Source organism: Pagrus pagrus (assembly GCF_965226575.1).
Source record: "Pagrus pagrus genome assembly, chromosome: 5".
NCBI lineage: Eukaryota > Metazoa > Chordata > Actinopteri > Spariformes > Sparidae > Pagrus > Pagrus pagrus.
In genome coordinates, this window is record NC_140189.1 from 25,530,995 (window position 1) to 25,544,492 (window position 13,498).

At 40.2% G+C, this 13,498-nt stretch overlaps 1 protein-coding gene across 2 annotated transcripts in view; it reads left to right on the forward strand.

Annotated features, from left to right (window-relative positions):
* klhl4 (kelch-like family member 4) overlaps nucleotides 1–13,165 on the forward strand; it is a 32,893-nt gene extending 19,728 nt beyond the window's left edge. For both annotated transcript variants that reach the window (XM_084353689.1, XM_084353688.1), the window contains 7 exons: nucleotides 1,365–1,577; nucleotides 3,999–4,185; nucleotides 4,267–4,491; nucleotides 7,536–7,698; nucleotides 8,950–9,162; nucleotides 11,307–11,478; nucleotides 11,837–13,165. In XM_084353689.1, the coding sequence (XP_084209815.1) occupies nucleotides 1,365–1,577; nucleotides 3,999–4,185; nucleotides 4,267–4,491; nucleotides 7,536–7,698; nucleotides 8,950–9,162; nucleotides 11,307–11,478; nucleotides 11,837–11,896 (1,233 nt within the window). In that variant the 3' untranslated portion in view covers nucleotides 11,897–13,165. The remainder of the gene's footprint in view (nucleotides 1–1,364; nucleotides 1,578–3,998; nucleotides 4,186–4,266; nucleotides 4,492–7,535; nucleotides 7,699–8,949; nucleotides 9,163–11,306; nucleotides 11,479–11,836) is intronic.
* The last annotated feature ends 333 nt before the right edge of the window (nucleotides 13,166–13,498 follow it).

Consider the following 13,498-nt stretch of genomic DNA (forward strand, 5'->3'; position numbering starts at 1 on the left):
GATAAATACTTCAGAATTTGGATTTTGTGAATGGATCCCAATTTTGAAAAATATAAAATATAGCTTTGCCAGCCTCTGCCAATAACATGGTAATCAAAAACTTCTTAGACGGCAATTCTAGCAGCATCACTCCGATTAAACATCAGCATTCCTCCTCCCCAGAGGAACACTGTTATTACACAATTACTCTTTTGCAGTAGTTAAATCAATTAGCGTCCTCTCCCGCTGATCTTGTTTTCCGAGCAGTTTACTCACCAATGAGATTGCCAGCATTTGAAAACACATCCCTTTTAAATGGTTATGAAACAAACTAGGTTCAAGCTTTCAATTTAGTTGTCAGCCGTTTGGCACTGGTAATTACAAATAATTGGTCTAAAGCAACGTCGAAGACTTGGCTGGAATTCCTCCCTCCATGTTACCACAGCAGATCAATAGACGTCCCTCATTTCATTAAGGCTGTCTGTGTTAAGCTCTTAAAACCTGCTCTCATAATAGATCGGACCAAGACACTGTAATTTGCTGCAAGTTGATGATCAATAGCGTGCTTGTTTTTTCGTAATTGTTGAGCATCCGCCCTACAGCGAGTGCTTGATTTGTCAAAGTTATTCTGGCAGCTTAATAATTAATGCGCAGCTGCCTCGTTCAAAAAAGGAAACAGGGCGTGATTACGGCCGAGGATTGCTGTGCTTGTCTCTCGTGTGTTTTGATGTCGGGTATAACATACTGTAGAGGAGAGAGGCTGTTTTATATAGCATCATCCCTAATGGAACTGCCCAGAGACAATGTCCTTGAAGAGGTAGCCATGCAGCGCTGTAATATTGCCCGGGCTTCTGGCCAGTAAATGGAAGATCAATCTTTAGGAAGGCAATAGAGAGCGTCTTCCACAAAACTTAGAGCTGGACACTGCACTGGCGTGATGGTAATGTTGGTGTGCAGTGCCTTTCTGTTTCTCATTAAAAGGCTTGTAAAGGCTTAACGATGTCATGTATCATCAGCAGCAAAAACGCCTTACAAGCTTATGTAGAGGCTTTTTTTTGGAGTTGTTTTGGGCCAGATTGATTTGTAGCCGGCTGTTGTTTGGATGATTTTATTTAGAGAGCTAAGTGAAACAGATGACAGTTTCATCTGTTCATTCAAGAACTAAGAGAGACGGAGAGCATCGCACTGTCAGTTATTGTTGATAGAAACCTCTAAATTTGCCTTCTCTATCTACTAACAATTTGTCTTCACCTCTCTGTCCTTGTGCCATCGGTCCTCGCAGGTGTAGGAACACAAACACTCGGACACACAAAGCTGCACCGCGCGTAGCCCTCAGCTAATGACTGATGATTATCTGTCTCCTCCACGTCTCCTCTGTGTTCCAGGAACACTTCCTGGAGGTCATTCAGAACCAGGAGTTCCTGCTCCTCCCCACGGCTGAGATCGTTAAGCTTCTCTCAAGCGATGAAATCAACGTCCCCGATGAGGAAACTATCTTCCAGGCTTTGATGATGTGGGTGCGGTACGATGTCCAGCATCGACAGCAGGACCTCGGGGTGCTGCTGGCCTTCATCCGCCTGCCTCTTCTTCCTCCACAGGTGAGACAGAGGTTAGGGCCAAAGGTGTTATGAGGATCATGTATTGTTATTTTGCTGAGTTTGTAGCTGAGAACTGAGCTGTCACAATGTCTCCTGTGTCCTCAGTATCAACAGAAAGTGTCATTTTTTACTTTTGCTGCAGAAAGTCTGTCCAGGTTGCAAATTAGCTTTCTTTCTTTTACAAATGTTTTCTTAATATTTACAGAGGATTTAATTTGTTTTGTCTGTTACATGTCAGGAAATGGCGAAAAATGCCTGTAATAATTTTTAAGAGCCGCACATGACAGATTCCAATGTCTTGTTTTGTTCAATGATATTCAGTTTACTGTCATATAAGACGAAGGAAAGCAGCAAATCCTCACAGTTGGGATGCTGGAACCAGGGTATTTTGGCATTTTTGCTGGCAAAATGAATGAAGGTGCCAATTATTTTGCTTCCTCGTTTTTTGTCAATCTACCAACTAATTAAACGAGTACTTGTTTAAAGGGTAACTCCACCAATTTTACACATTAAAGTGTGCTTACAGGTCTTGGGGAGTACTACTACATTTTAGAAAAAAACTATTATAAAGCATGTCCACTGGTCTAGCATTACACTCCTACAGTATATCACTGTTGGACTCATTATGGACAGTTCAAAAACAAATGATCAGAATCGATCAAGCAGAACCAGATATTGCCTTTTTTGTTCTACACATTTTTCTTCCTTTTTTAAACCTGGCGCCAACATTACTCACATCACTGGAGGCAATCTATCATGCAGACGACATGCAGCTTCTTCTTGTGCCACAAAAGGCTTTATACGACTTTTTCACATATGTAGCAGCAGTATTCCCCAACACCTGTATACACACTTTTATGTGTAAAATTGGTGGAGCTACCCTTTAAGCTTAAAATCCTAAACATTGACTGCAAGAGAATCCCCCAATGCATCGTCAGTCTTCCAACTGACCTCTGACAGTCAATGAACTGCTGCACTGTCAATAATATTTCTTTTGTTTGTGGCTGATGTGAAAACATTCTCCCGTCTCACTGATAAATCACGCTGACAGTATGACAGCTACACATGAGTTTTTTCTTTTTGTCAGGCTATAAATAGCTTGCTTGTGTTTGAATTATTATTGTTCTAACCACTGCAACTGTCATGTTTTATGAATGCCGTGTTTCTGAGAGGAAGCATTGTTTTACAACTGTGTCATCCTCATTTACATAACATCAAACCCAGATAAGCAATTTTTGGCAGACGTGAAGTATGAAAATAGGCAGGTTTAGTTTTACTCACAGACCTCCAAAACCAAATATGCACATGTGAATTTTGTTTTTCGCTTTATATTGGATAATAGATGCAAGATGCAAACGACAATGAAGTAAATGTTTAATGAATGAAAAATACGTGGAAAATACGAGATAATACGCACGTTATCTCATCCCGTGGATGGTGAGACATTGTTCGCTGTGAGGCAAACAAACAGCAGAGATGAATCACTGCATTTGTCAAAACTGATATGGCTTTTTAGTAGAAACTGAAAACATGAGCAGAATATTACTTGCAGGCTTAATAAGATCAATAAAAATACATACACAACTATTTATTTATGAAAAGGTAATGTGTGGTGAAATATTCAAACTTCTCTCAGAAAAGCAACTGCTTTAATTTTCAGTGTGGGCTCAATGTTATTTAGAGGTAAAATATTTAAGCCTCACAAGGGGATATTTTCCAAAAAGACTGGGAAAATTGGTGAGATGTTTTCCAAACAGATGCAAAATGTGACTACAGTGGCTGCAAATGAAGGCTTGCTTTTACCACATCTAAAGATGAGAATTTGTTTATGTGCAGGGGTCTTTGTGTTACATGAGCTCATCTGTTATTTAAGCTGCACGTCAACTCTACAGTCTGTTACGTTTAAACATTTTATACGTAAAGTGCTCAAGGTAATTCTACACCACATAAACTTGGTTTCAGATAAACAGGCCTTTCATTGCAGCCCTTCAAAGGATTTTTATAAACACAGTAAACATTTGCCAGTTTTTCAACACATCCTCATGTTCAACGACTCAGTAGGTCGACTGTAAGTCACTCCCGAAACAAAACAACACAACTGCACCGTGCCAACGGCAGGTGGACTGGACGTTAGGTTTAGGCAAGACTCCTACTTGGTTAGGTTGAAGAAAACATTGTAGTTTGTGTTAAAATACTTATGTAACCACAGTTCTCCTGAGTGAAAGTCCTGTGTTTGTTTCACCAATCCCCAACCTACTCCCAATGTGGACTCGCTCTTTATATCACTTCTCCTGATATCCTCCTTTGCTGCTGTAATAATTACTACGGCCACTAGAGGTCGCCACTTAACAAGAAATGACCATATGGGTCGTAATAAACAGCTTTCACTGTTAACCTTTAATGTAATTCTTTAATATGTAGCTCCTTGCAGATTTGGAAAACAACAAGATGTTCTCGGATGATCTGGAATGCCAAAAGCTGCTGATGGAGGCCATGAAGTACCATCTCCTGCCTGAGAGACGTCCCATGTTTCAGAGCCCGAGAACCAAACCCAGAAAATCCACAGTGGGTGCACTTTATGCTGTCGGAGGGATGGATGCTACCAAAGGTACGGCCTTTACACAGCAGTTATCACTGAAAAGCAGCGCGGTTAATTTAAAGTGTAACACTTGTTGTGCATTTGGTTTAGGCTCCACCACTATAGAGAAATACGACCTGCGGACCAACACTTGGGTCCAGGTCGGAGTCATGAACGGACGCCGGCTGCAGTTTGGCGTGGCGGTGATAGACAACAAGCTGTACGTGGTCGGAGGAAGGGATGGACTCAAGACGTCCAACATGGTGGAGTGCTACAATCCAATCAATAAAGTGTGGTCCACCATGCCCCCCATGTCAACACACAGACATGGACTAGGTGAGTAATGTAGATTTTGATTTAAACGAACTACGAGGAAAAAACAGTCTGGGTTTAATACTGAGTCTTCTTAGCAAACAAACAAGACCATCAGCAAGAAGATTGTATATTACTATAAAGTTATTCTTAATGCCTGTCACTGGGTCGGATTCACCAAAGATCATAAGAGAATGTTGATAACTTTAGCTTTCTCAAGAAAAATAAGTGTTACTAAGCTGGAGTGTGTGAACGTCACTAAAACAGTTTACCTTGTTTCACCTTTGTCATATTTAATATTCAGACTTAATATTTAATAAATTGCCTCTTTCTTTCACACATTTCCAAAACAAATGCATACAGCAGCCACCTCAAGATCTATGCAACAGGAGGTGATGGTGATCATACCTCTTTTGTCCACAGGGGTCGCCAGAATCAACAAAAAATGAAAAGTCCTTTGTAGCTGCTTTAAACAAAACATTGACTTTTTTAAAAAACTCTAACAATTATTTTTTTCAATTAAATGGTTAATAATTATGTCTAGTTTGTATAAGTGTAATGTGTTACAAAGTATGGAAAATTCCAATGAAAATGTCCCACAGCTCAATGACATGGATTTAAATAGCTTGTTTTGTCTGTCTCACACTTTAAAAGCTGAAGATATTTGACAGTGAAAATCTCCCAAACCAGTGGATGTTTGGTATCTTTTGCTCGGAAAAATGACTGAAACTGAAATTGATTTCCAACTAATCGATTAATCAATGACTCTTCGCAGCTCTGTGTGTTATAAAGAAAATTATGTGTTGCTGTTCAAAGATCTGATCCATATTATATGCATTTTGCTAACATTTTAGACAAATTCATTATGTTTCCGGACGATGTTCACAACAAAACACAATTCTGCTTCAAAGTACAAGGTTTGTGCTCGGCCTGGCTACCTGATGTTATGAAACACCGAAAATGGCAGGATGCACAGCTGGCACACTAAAAAAAAAAAGGAAAAAAAAAGAAAATCACACATTTCTTTTTGAGATAGACCTTTGATATTTACCCATTTCCCCTATCAAAGCTTGGCAGGCTGTGCTGGCCCTGCTCTTCCTTACCCTTCCCTGCCCAATAAATCTCATATCAGAAGCGTTTTGATTCACAGTTGAAACAGGTCTGGGTAACAGAACGGGGAGATCTTGTCAAAGCATTCAGCTCACTCACCCAGTGTGGTCGGAGGTATCAGCGAGCCCAGGAGATCACACTGTACAGATTACCTGTGTCGTCTTTGATCTTTCCCGTAGCAAATATCTCTCGCTGCTTTGCTTGTGGCGTGCATATTTTGAGTCTGAATATATTTGATAGCGTGTCTACCAACATCCCTGCTTGGCTGTTGCCTGCTGTGTGCATTATGGGTAAAGGCAAGAAAAAGAAACTTATTTCTTTTTCATTCCAAAACCACAGTCAGTAATAAAAGAGCGAATCACTACGAGAATTGTTGCTGTCTAACATTGTTTTTGTCATTCGAGTTCCTCCGAATGCGGTCTTGCCCTCATGTTCCCCCAAAATAATTGAACTCTCACCAAAGGAAATAAGGGTGGTAATATAAAAATGCATTGTGTTAAAACATCCTCTGCAATGTTGCTGGTGAAAACCACTTTCCCCTGTGACTTGGGGAATGAGGAACAACAATGCAGTTTTATATTCTTCCTGTTTTGTGAAAAGATTGGGTCAGCTGCATGACTCACTCTGCTGAGAAATGTACCTCTGCCTCAGCTCTCTCCAAGAACTGTTGAAGGAAAGTTTGAATCGGAGATGTAATTTAATTGATTTACTCACCGACGCGTGGTTCACAAACATTTCCATGTGTTGACACAAGGGCGTCGCTTTGTGTTGAATAGTGGTGGGGACATATGATCGTATGAGGTAAAAGCAGATATATGTGGTGCGAAAAAAATTTGCATAATGGTGCATCAAAATTAATTTAATCTCATTTGTGAGTAGTCATTTCTTCATGCAAGCCCCAGCTTCCCCTGTGTCAATGATGTGTTGATGTTAGGCTTTATAATGCTATACAGTATTTGTTTTATGAGCCTCAGACACTTTAGCTTTGGTATGTGCGTGCATGCATTTAGTACACATACATAAAAAATACTATAATAACAGAAAATGTTTCTACAATTATTTGTAATGCCAATGTTGATCACTTTCATGTCAAGTATCCTGGCCAAAATCATTGAAATTCATGAGATCATACAGATAATAACTATAATAGGAAACCCACTTTTAAGTGAACATCCTTTTTTGTGAAAACAAACAAACCGTTCAGCGAACAGAGCTGGGCAGTGGTCACGGAGATGAGAGGGTGCAAATTAGAGGTGTTGTTTTGCAGGGCAGACACTTTCCTCCAGCAGGCTCCAAACATCCAATTTACCTTTGGTTTTACAATGGGCAAGCCGAGCCTTTGGCCACGGTGGCAGGCTGGTTGTGGATTGACTGGAAAGATGCAGGCTCCCCCTTGTGAAAATTCAAAATAAATCAGGAAATCAATACAGGGCTGTAAGATAACAAGCTACACAGCTTTTGCAAATCACTTCTGTGTGGATATTGAAAACTATTCCAATTAACGAACAATAATAGAAATTCACCACAAATAAAGTGTTTTTTTTATCCTGATCCATGGTAAAATCTTTTATTGTCTCATCCCTAATCACAGGTGCTTTACAGTCAAGACAATATATTTAACGTTTTACCTCATCCACTCGATTTTTGTAAATATATGCTTATTCTGAATTTGATGCCAGCAACACGTTTCAAACAAGTTGGGAAAGGGGCAACAAAAGACTGGGAAAGTTGTGGAATCCTCGAAAGGCTCTTTATGAACTTGTATAAAGGATATTACTACATGCTACTTTGTTTGCAAATGACTGCATTCTGTTTTTATTGACCTTTTACACAGGGTGCCAACCTTTTTGGAATCAGGGACGCACAAATACACATATTAATACACAAGTACCAGTACTGATACCAAACCGGCAGGCTTTTTTTTGGGTAACGTGCATCTCTTGATTCCATTCGTGTAGGTATTGCTGTGCTGGAGGGCCCTATGTATGCCGTGGGAGGCCACGACGGCTGGAGCTATCTCAACACAGTGGAGCGCTGGGACCCGCAGGCCAGACAGTGGAACTATGTGGCCAGTATGTCAACACCACGGAGCACCATGGGAGTCACAGCACTCAACGGAAAGTAAGTTGCTTTATGCAGCCCACTTAGCTTAATGCTAAAATGTGCAGCCCTACGCTTTCAGGCAAAGTACATTGTTGACTTTCTGCTGCGTTGGAGCCTGAGGTCGAGGTCACTGGCATCTAAAAAGCCACAACAGACATTGGAGAGGCACACAGGCAATTTAGAGTAAAAAAGGAATGCCAAATTTAGCACATGATTTTGTAAGAGCCCTGCCTGGCTTTTTAAATGCAGAAAAGTTGAATATTTCAATGTGAGATTACCATACGGTACCATGTGTTCTGGCCTTTGTATGCATGTTCAAGCCATTCTGATCACATCTCATTTACAGAGTTTAAATTTCGCCATGAACACCGTGTCTGAATTTAGTTTTTGCTAAAGACAAATCAGCTGTTGTTCTCATGCAAAATCAATGTGCCCTTGTCGAGAGAGAAATGTTTATATCCACCATGAAATCCTCTGAAAGTCAATTTGCAGAACAAACACTGCAGCAAGTTTTGCTGTGGAAAACGGTCAACAGTAATGTAATACGTAACTTGGAAGAGAGCATGCAACAACACAGGCACGGTTATGTAACTCACAGCGGACCGGTCCAGGAAAAGCTGAACGGCAGCATTAGTGCAGTAATAGTTTGACAATATTATACCCGTTGAACGCAGAATCGACCTCTGTGGTCTGTGTGACAAACTACAGAGTGTCTGTGAAGTAGTCAGAAGTTCTGATTAGTGTGCTAATTTATACAGCGCAATCTAGACTCTATTAACAGCAAAAACACTTTACGTATTTGTAAGTATTAAATGCCTTACAACACTGTTTGAGAGTAAATTACGCAGAGAACAGACCGGCTCTCAGCCCTCATTTAAATATGTTTGTGTGCCGAAGGAGGAAAGAGGCTGCTGCTCAGCTACATCCAGTATTCAGCGTTAAAGTCGATGCTGAGTTATTTCTGCATCTAGGTCAAAAATAGACAACAAGGAAACTGTTTCCCTAGCCTCTACTTTCTTGCTGTCGGGCCTGCGAGATACAAGCGCTGAAAACACTGATGTGATCTTCATGGGAGAGAACACTTTCAAGGAAAGAGCCTTTGAAAAATGCTATCCACTGCTCACTGCTGTATCTTATAAAAACTGTCATACTATCACTGTTCTGTCATTGTTTTTTTTACAAGCATCTGACAGCTGACGTGAGCTACTCCTGCCAGATCCGGCGCTGTATGTTATAGATGCTTGAGCGCTGTTTTCTTAAATTTCTCAGATTGTTTGCAGTCGGTGGTCGAGACGGCAGCTCATGCCTGCGGTCGATGGAGTGCTTCGATCCGCACACCAACAAGTGGAGCATGTGCGCTCCCATGGCCAAGAGGCGAGGAGGAGTGGGTGTGGCGACGTACAACAACTTCCTGTACGCTGTAGGCGGACACGACGCCCCCGCCTCCAACCACTGTTCTCGACTCTCCGATTGTGTCGAGAGGTCGGTAAACACTTCTTCTCTGGATAAAATACACAGATGTTGCGTAAACGGTTTTGGATTGCAAGCTGATGTAACTCAGTTACGGGTGGGGATACATGTTTCTAATAAGAACAAAAGGGACTTAAAGTCTCCTCAATCCACACCCTGTTCCTGTGTTTTGGGACATGTCTGTGTTATAATACAAGATGCCCAACTGAAGAGATCATAGTTTCCACACATGGTTTTATTTTACAGTATCTGGCACCATCTGGTGGCCATAATATCCTCCTCACTCTGAACCTGATGTTACTCACAGTAGAGCACCTCAAGTGGTAATTCACTGATAAGAATACCTTTTCCTATTTTTGAGAAATTGTAATTTCCTACATTTTAAAAAATGTGTTTTTCCTTCTGGTCCCTACAGTTGAATGTTTCAGACGCAGTGTGCAGAATGATGTATGTGCAGAGTTTGACACTGGAAGCCTGTTTTCACATTCATTGCAAAACAAAGTGTCAGTTTTTTCTCTGTGCTCACTGAAAATCTATTTTTCAAGACCTACAAGCACATTTTGTGATATCACAAATAGTTTGGAAGCCATTTCCAGTCCAATATTCGTGATAAGTGTGATGTGGAAACTTGAAGCCTCCAGCGCACACATACACTTTACAGTGAAGTAGAGGAGACATCTTGTGACCAGCAGTTACACTTTGGAAAAATGAAAAATAATTACATATTCATAAATTCTGGCATTTTGAATGAGGGAGAGGGGAGTAGATGTCATTTTAAGGTTTTTAATGAGATAGTTGAACCACATCAGACACAAATTACGATTAAAAGTAAGAGTATTTGTGTGTGTGTACATCTTAAATGTGTCTGGAGGGGATCTTTAATGAAGACAGTGTAGGATTGCTGCTATAACCGTCAAATTAACATCACACTACTGTATCTGGTGCTAATTTCTCCCACGGATACATTTTGATAAACGTAACTTTTGATGTTTCTTTTGAACATCTGTTTACTTTCCTAAACTTTCCTGAATTACGGATGATTAATGTAAACATATCTCCCTTTTCTACATAGGTTTAAGTCAATGTGACAACAGCTCAGTCACAGTGATTTATTCACAGGGAGGTGTTTTAAATCATTTATAGAGGCTTTACATGATTGTAAATTGTATTGAGCCTCTTATATATCATCTTTTATTCACTTACATCAGATCATTTACAGTAAGTCAGTGCCTACTTACTCATAGTGGCTGTTTCACCTAAAACAGGGCTGTCCAAAGTTTTCTTTGTCTTTTTTTTCATTTCATTTTGCTCAATCTGATTTTGTGCAATGGTCAGTTAATTAAGGGAACTTGGGATCCCAGTCATATGGAAGCCCTGAGAAGCAAGTGAAAAACAAAAGTAATTTGGAAAGATTATCCAGGAAAGCAATTTACTGTAGACCATACTTGGATCACAAGATTTTTTTTTCATTTTTGCCCCTCAGAGCTTCCATACAGTACCATTTTGTATATTACATACAAAACAAAACTGTATATATTTGGTCCACCATTAAGTTTCAGTTTTTGTCCTCCAATGGAAAAAGTTAGGGCACCACTGAACTAAACAGTATGTGCATCTGTTTATGTACAAACTACTTCACAATTAACTGATTGTAGATCACATTCTGCTACGTCATTATTTTGACTTACTTTGCCTAAAACTGATACAAAACTGCATGAAACAGCTGCAAACTCTGGTATTACCAAGTGTCAGCAAGTTAACGCTGCATTTCTAAACATTTAATTTGCCCAGAAGTCATTAAAAGTAATATATATGGCCTCATTTTCGTGGTCATCATGGGGAAAAACAATCTTCCTTCAGCAACTTCTGTCCTCACTGATGAGTCCAGCTCTCCCTGGACTCCAGCTGCCGTTCGAGAGGCCGTTTTCGCTTTTAAGTTCCAATTTGGCTCTCCGTCCGTGCTGAAAGGAGTTGCTGCTGGTGACTGTTCAGACATCAGTGATTAAAAAGAGGAGAACATAAGGATGTCTCAATTAGTGGGGATGGGAAGCTGTGCCCCTCTTGAGATTTGGGCTCATTGGATGAATGATTTGTGCTTTTTTTTCATCGCACCAACTACAAAAAAACGATCATCTGACCAAATATTTGAATTACAGGTATGACCCAAAGACGGACACATGGACCACTGTGTCCTCCCTCAGTGTTCCCCGGGATGCGGTGGGTGTTTGCCTGCTGGGTGACAGGCTTTACGCTGTGGGCGGATACGATGGCCAGTCATATCTGAGCACTGTCGAGTCCTACGATGCACAGAACAATGAGTGGACTGAGGTAATCAACCAAGACTCATTTATCATTCTTTTCAAATAATATTTTTGTATTGTTTTAGATATAAAAAAAAATAATATTAAGATGCAAATTCTGCTCTCGAGAACTTTAAACTTGCTTGTTTTTGCCAGATTTTGTGACACATAACATCTGGGCTCCAGTTAACGCCCTTCGGGGGAATAAATCTGCTGGAATCACTGAATACGATCAACATTTTATAGCTTGTTTTTCTCTTTTTTTTTTTACAACATGTTTCCAAATCTTGCCTCTGTAACCCTCTTATCTGCATGAAGTAAAGTGGGATTTTCTGAAGGCAGCCTCAGATGAGAGGCTGCATGTTAACCTCTCTGTCTTCCTGTAGGAGGTCCCTCTCAACATTGGCAGGGCGGGCGCCTGCGTGGTGGTGGTGAAATTGCCTTGAGCGTTTTGTCTCGCAACAGCATGGGAAACAAATGAGAGAGCAGCGAGGAAAGTGGACAAACAAAACAAGAGATCAAGGACACATCCTTCGAGAGTTGTGTTTTTCTTTTTTTTCCCTCTTTAACTCGGCTCTCCAGATTTTTCAGAGGGGAGACACAGACAGAGCCGTACCCATAAACCATTGTTTCTATCATTAGTGGACATGTCTGCCCACTGGGGAAGACTGCACATTCTCCACATTCTCAACCGATCAAGAATTTTCATAGACTTGGCAACGCTGTAGCAAGAGCCGAGTCTTTGTTGTACTGGTTTGTTATACTAGTTTTCTGAAAAAAGTTCAGTGTATGTCCGTAAATGTAAAAGCTACATTTTTGAGTAAATAAGCCCGCAGGATAGTTTACATCTAAACAGAGACTTTTCTTATCGGGGCCATCACATACAGTATATTTTTGGGTTTATATTTCACTTTTTAGCAACTCAAATGAAATAAAATGTAACCATGTACCAGTGTCTTCCCTCGGTGGGTGGTCTGCACAGATGCTTTAGTGAAGAAGACCACTGTGAACACTAAAGAAGATGAGTTTGTCCGCGCTGGTTTGAAGAACTTTTTGCTGAATAATATATTTGGACATTTTTTTGTTTTGTTTTTGTTTTTTAAATCGAGCCTGTAGCTACAGAACACCAAAGTCATTCGCTTGTCTTCGAAGTCTTGTTACGCATTAAATAAAAGTTTACAAAGTTGTGAATTACAGAAAAATATATCATATTGATATTTCACACATTGCTGTACAGATTTTTGTGAACTACATTTTTGTTGATAGAATCGTGCCCAAGCCAGTTACTATCATTGTTTTGTCTTTACTTCCGGGCATGCTAGCTGAGCGAATGTTTCATTTGATTTATACAATATTATATATCAAGATCACTGTCTGTTCTGTATTTTTAAAAAGGATATGATGCCTTTTGGGGTCATGTAGATGATCTTATTTACAACACAACCATTAGATTAACGCAGAAGAATCTGTCGGCAAACTAGGGCTGACCCAAACCAGCTATCTGAGTCTACGAGAGAAACCTCGCTGATGTGACTTTGACTAGGGTTTTTAGATTTGTAGTCGGTTCAGCTCATGAAAGTAAAATAACTTTATCAGAATGAGGACAATTTGTAACTGTACTTGTATCATGTTTCTGGGGCCAAATGTTACTTTTTATGCTTTTATCATAATTTTGTACAGCATGCAAACCTATAAATAAAATGACTTCAGTCTTCTCTGCACGTTCAAATCCCTGTTTCGAGCTGAGTGTGGCCCCTGAGCGGGCGGGTTTTGGTTTCTCTTGTTGTTCTGCTTTAAGTAAACTGAACCGATTCTTTGACTAAACAGACTTGGAAAGCTGCTTTGATGTCAACATTAACCTCCGTTTTCTTCTCATTGCTGCACCCGCTTTTTAAATCAAGCGAGCATGTTTGCTGATATCATCAACAGACTGAGAACCACCTGCTTTTGCTTGCTTTTGTTTTTTTTATTGTTTACCCTACACATAGTTTTAACCCTACTCTCGCATGTTTGGTCGGATTCGGATGGTTTTTGCATGCAAAATATTG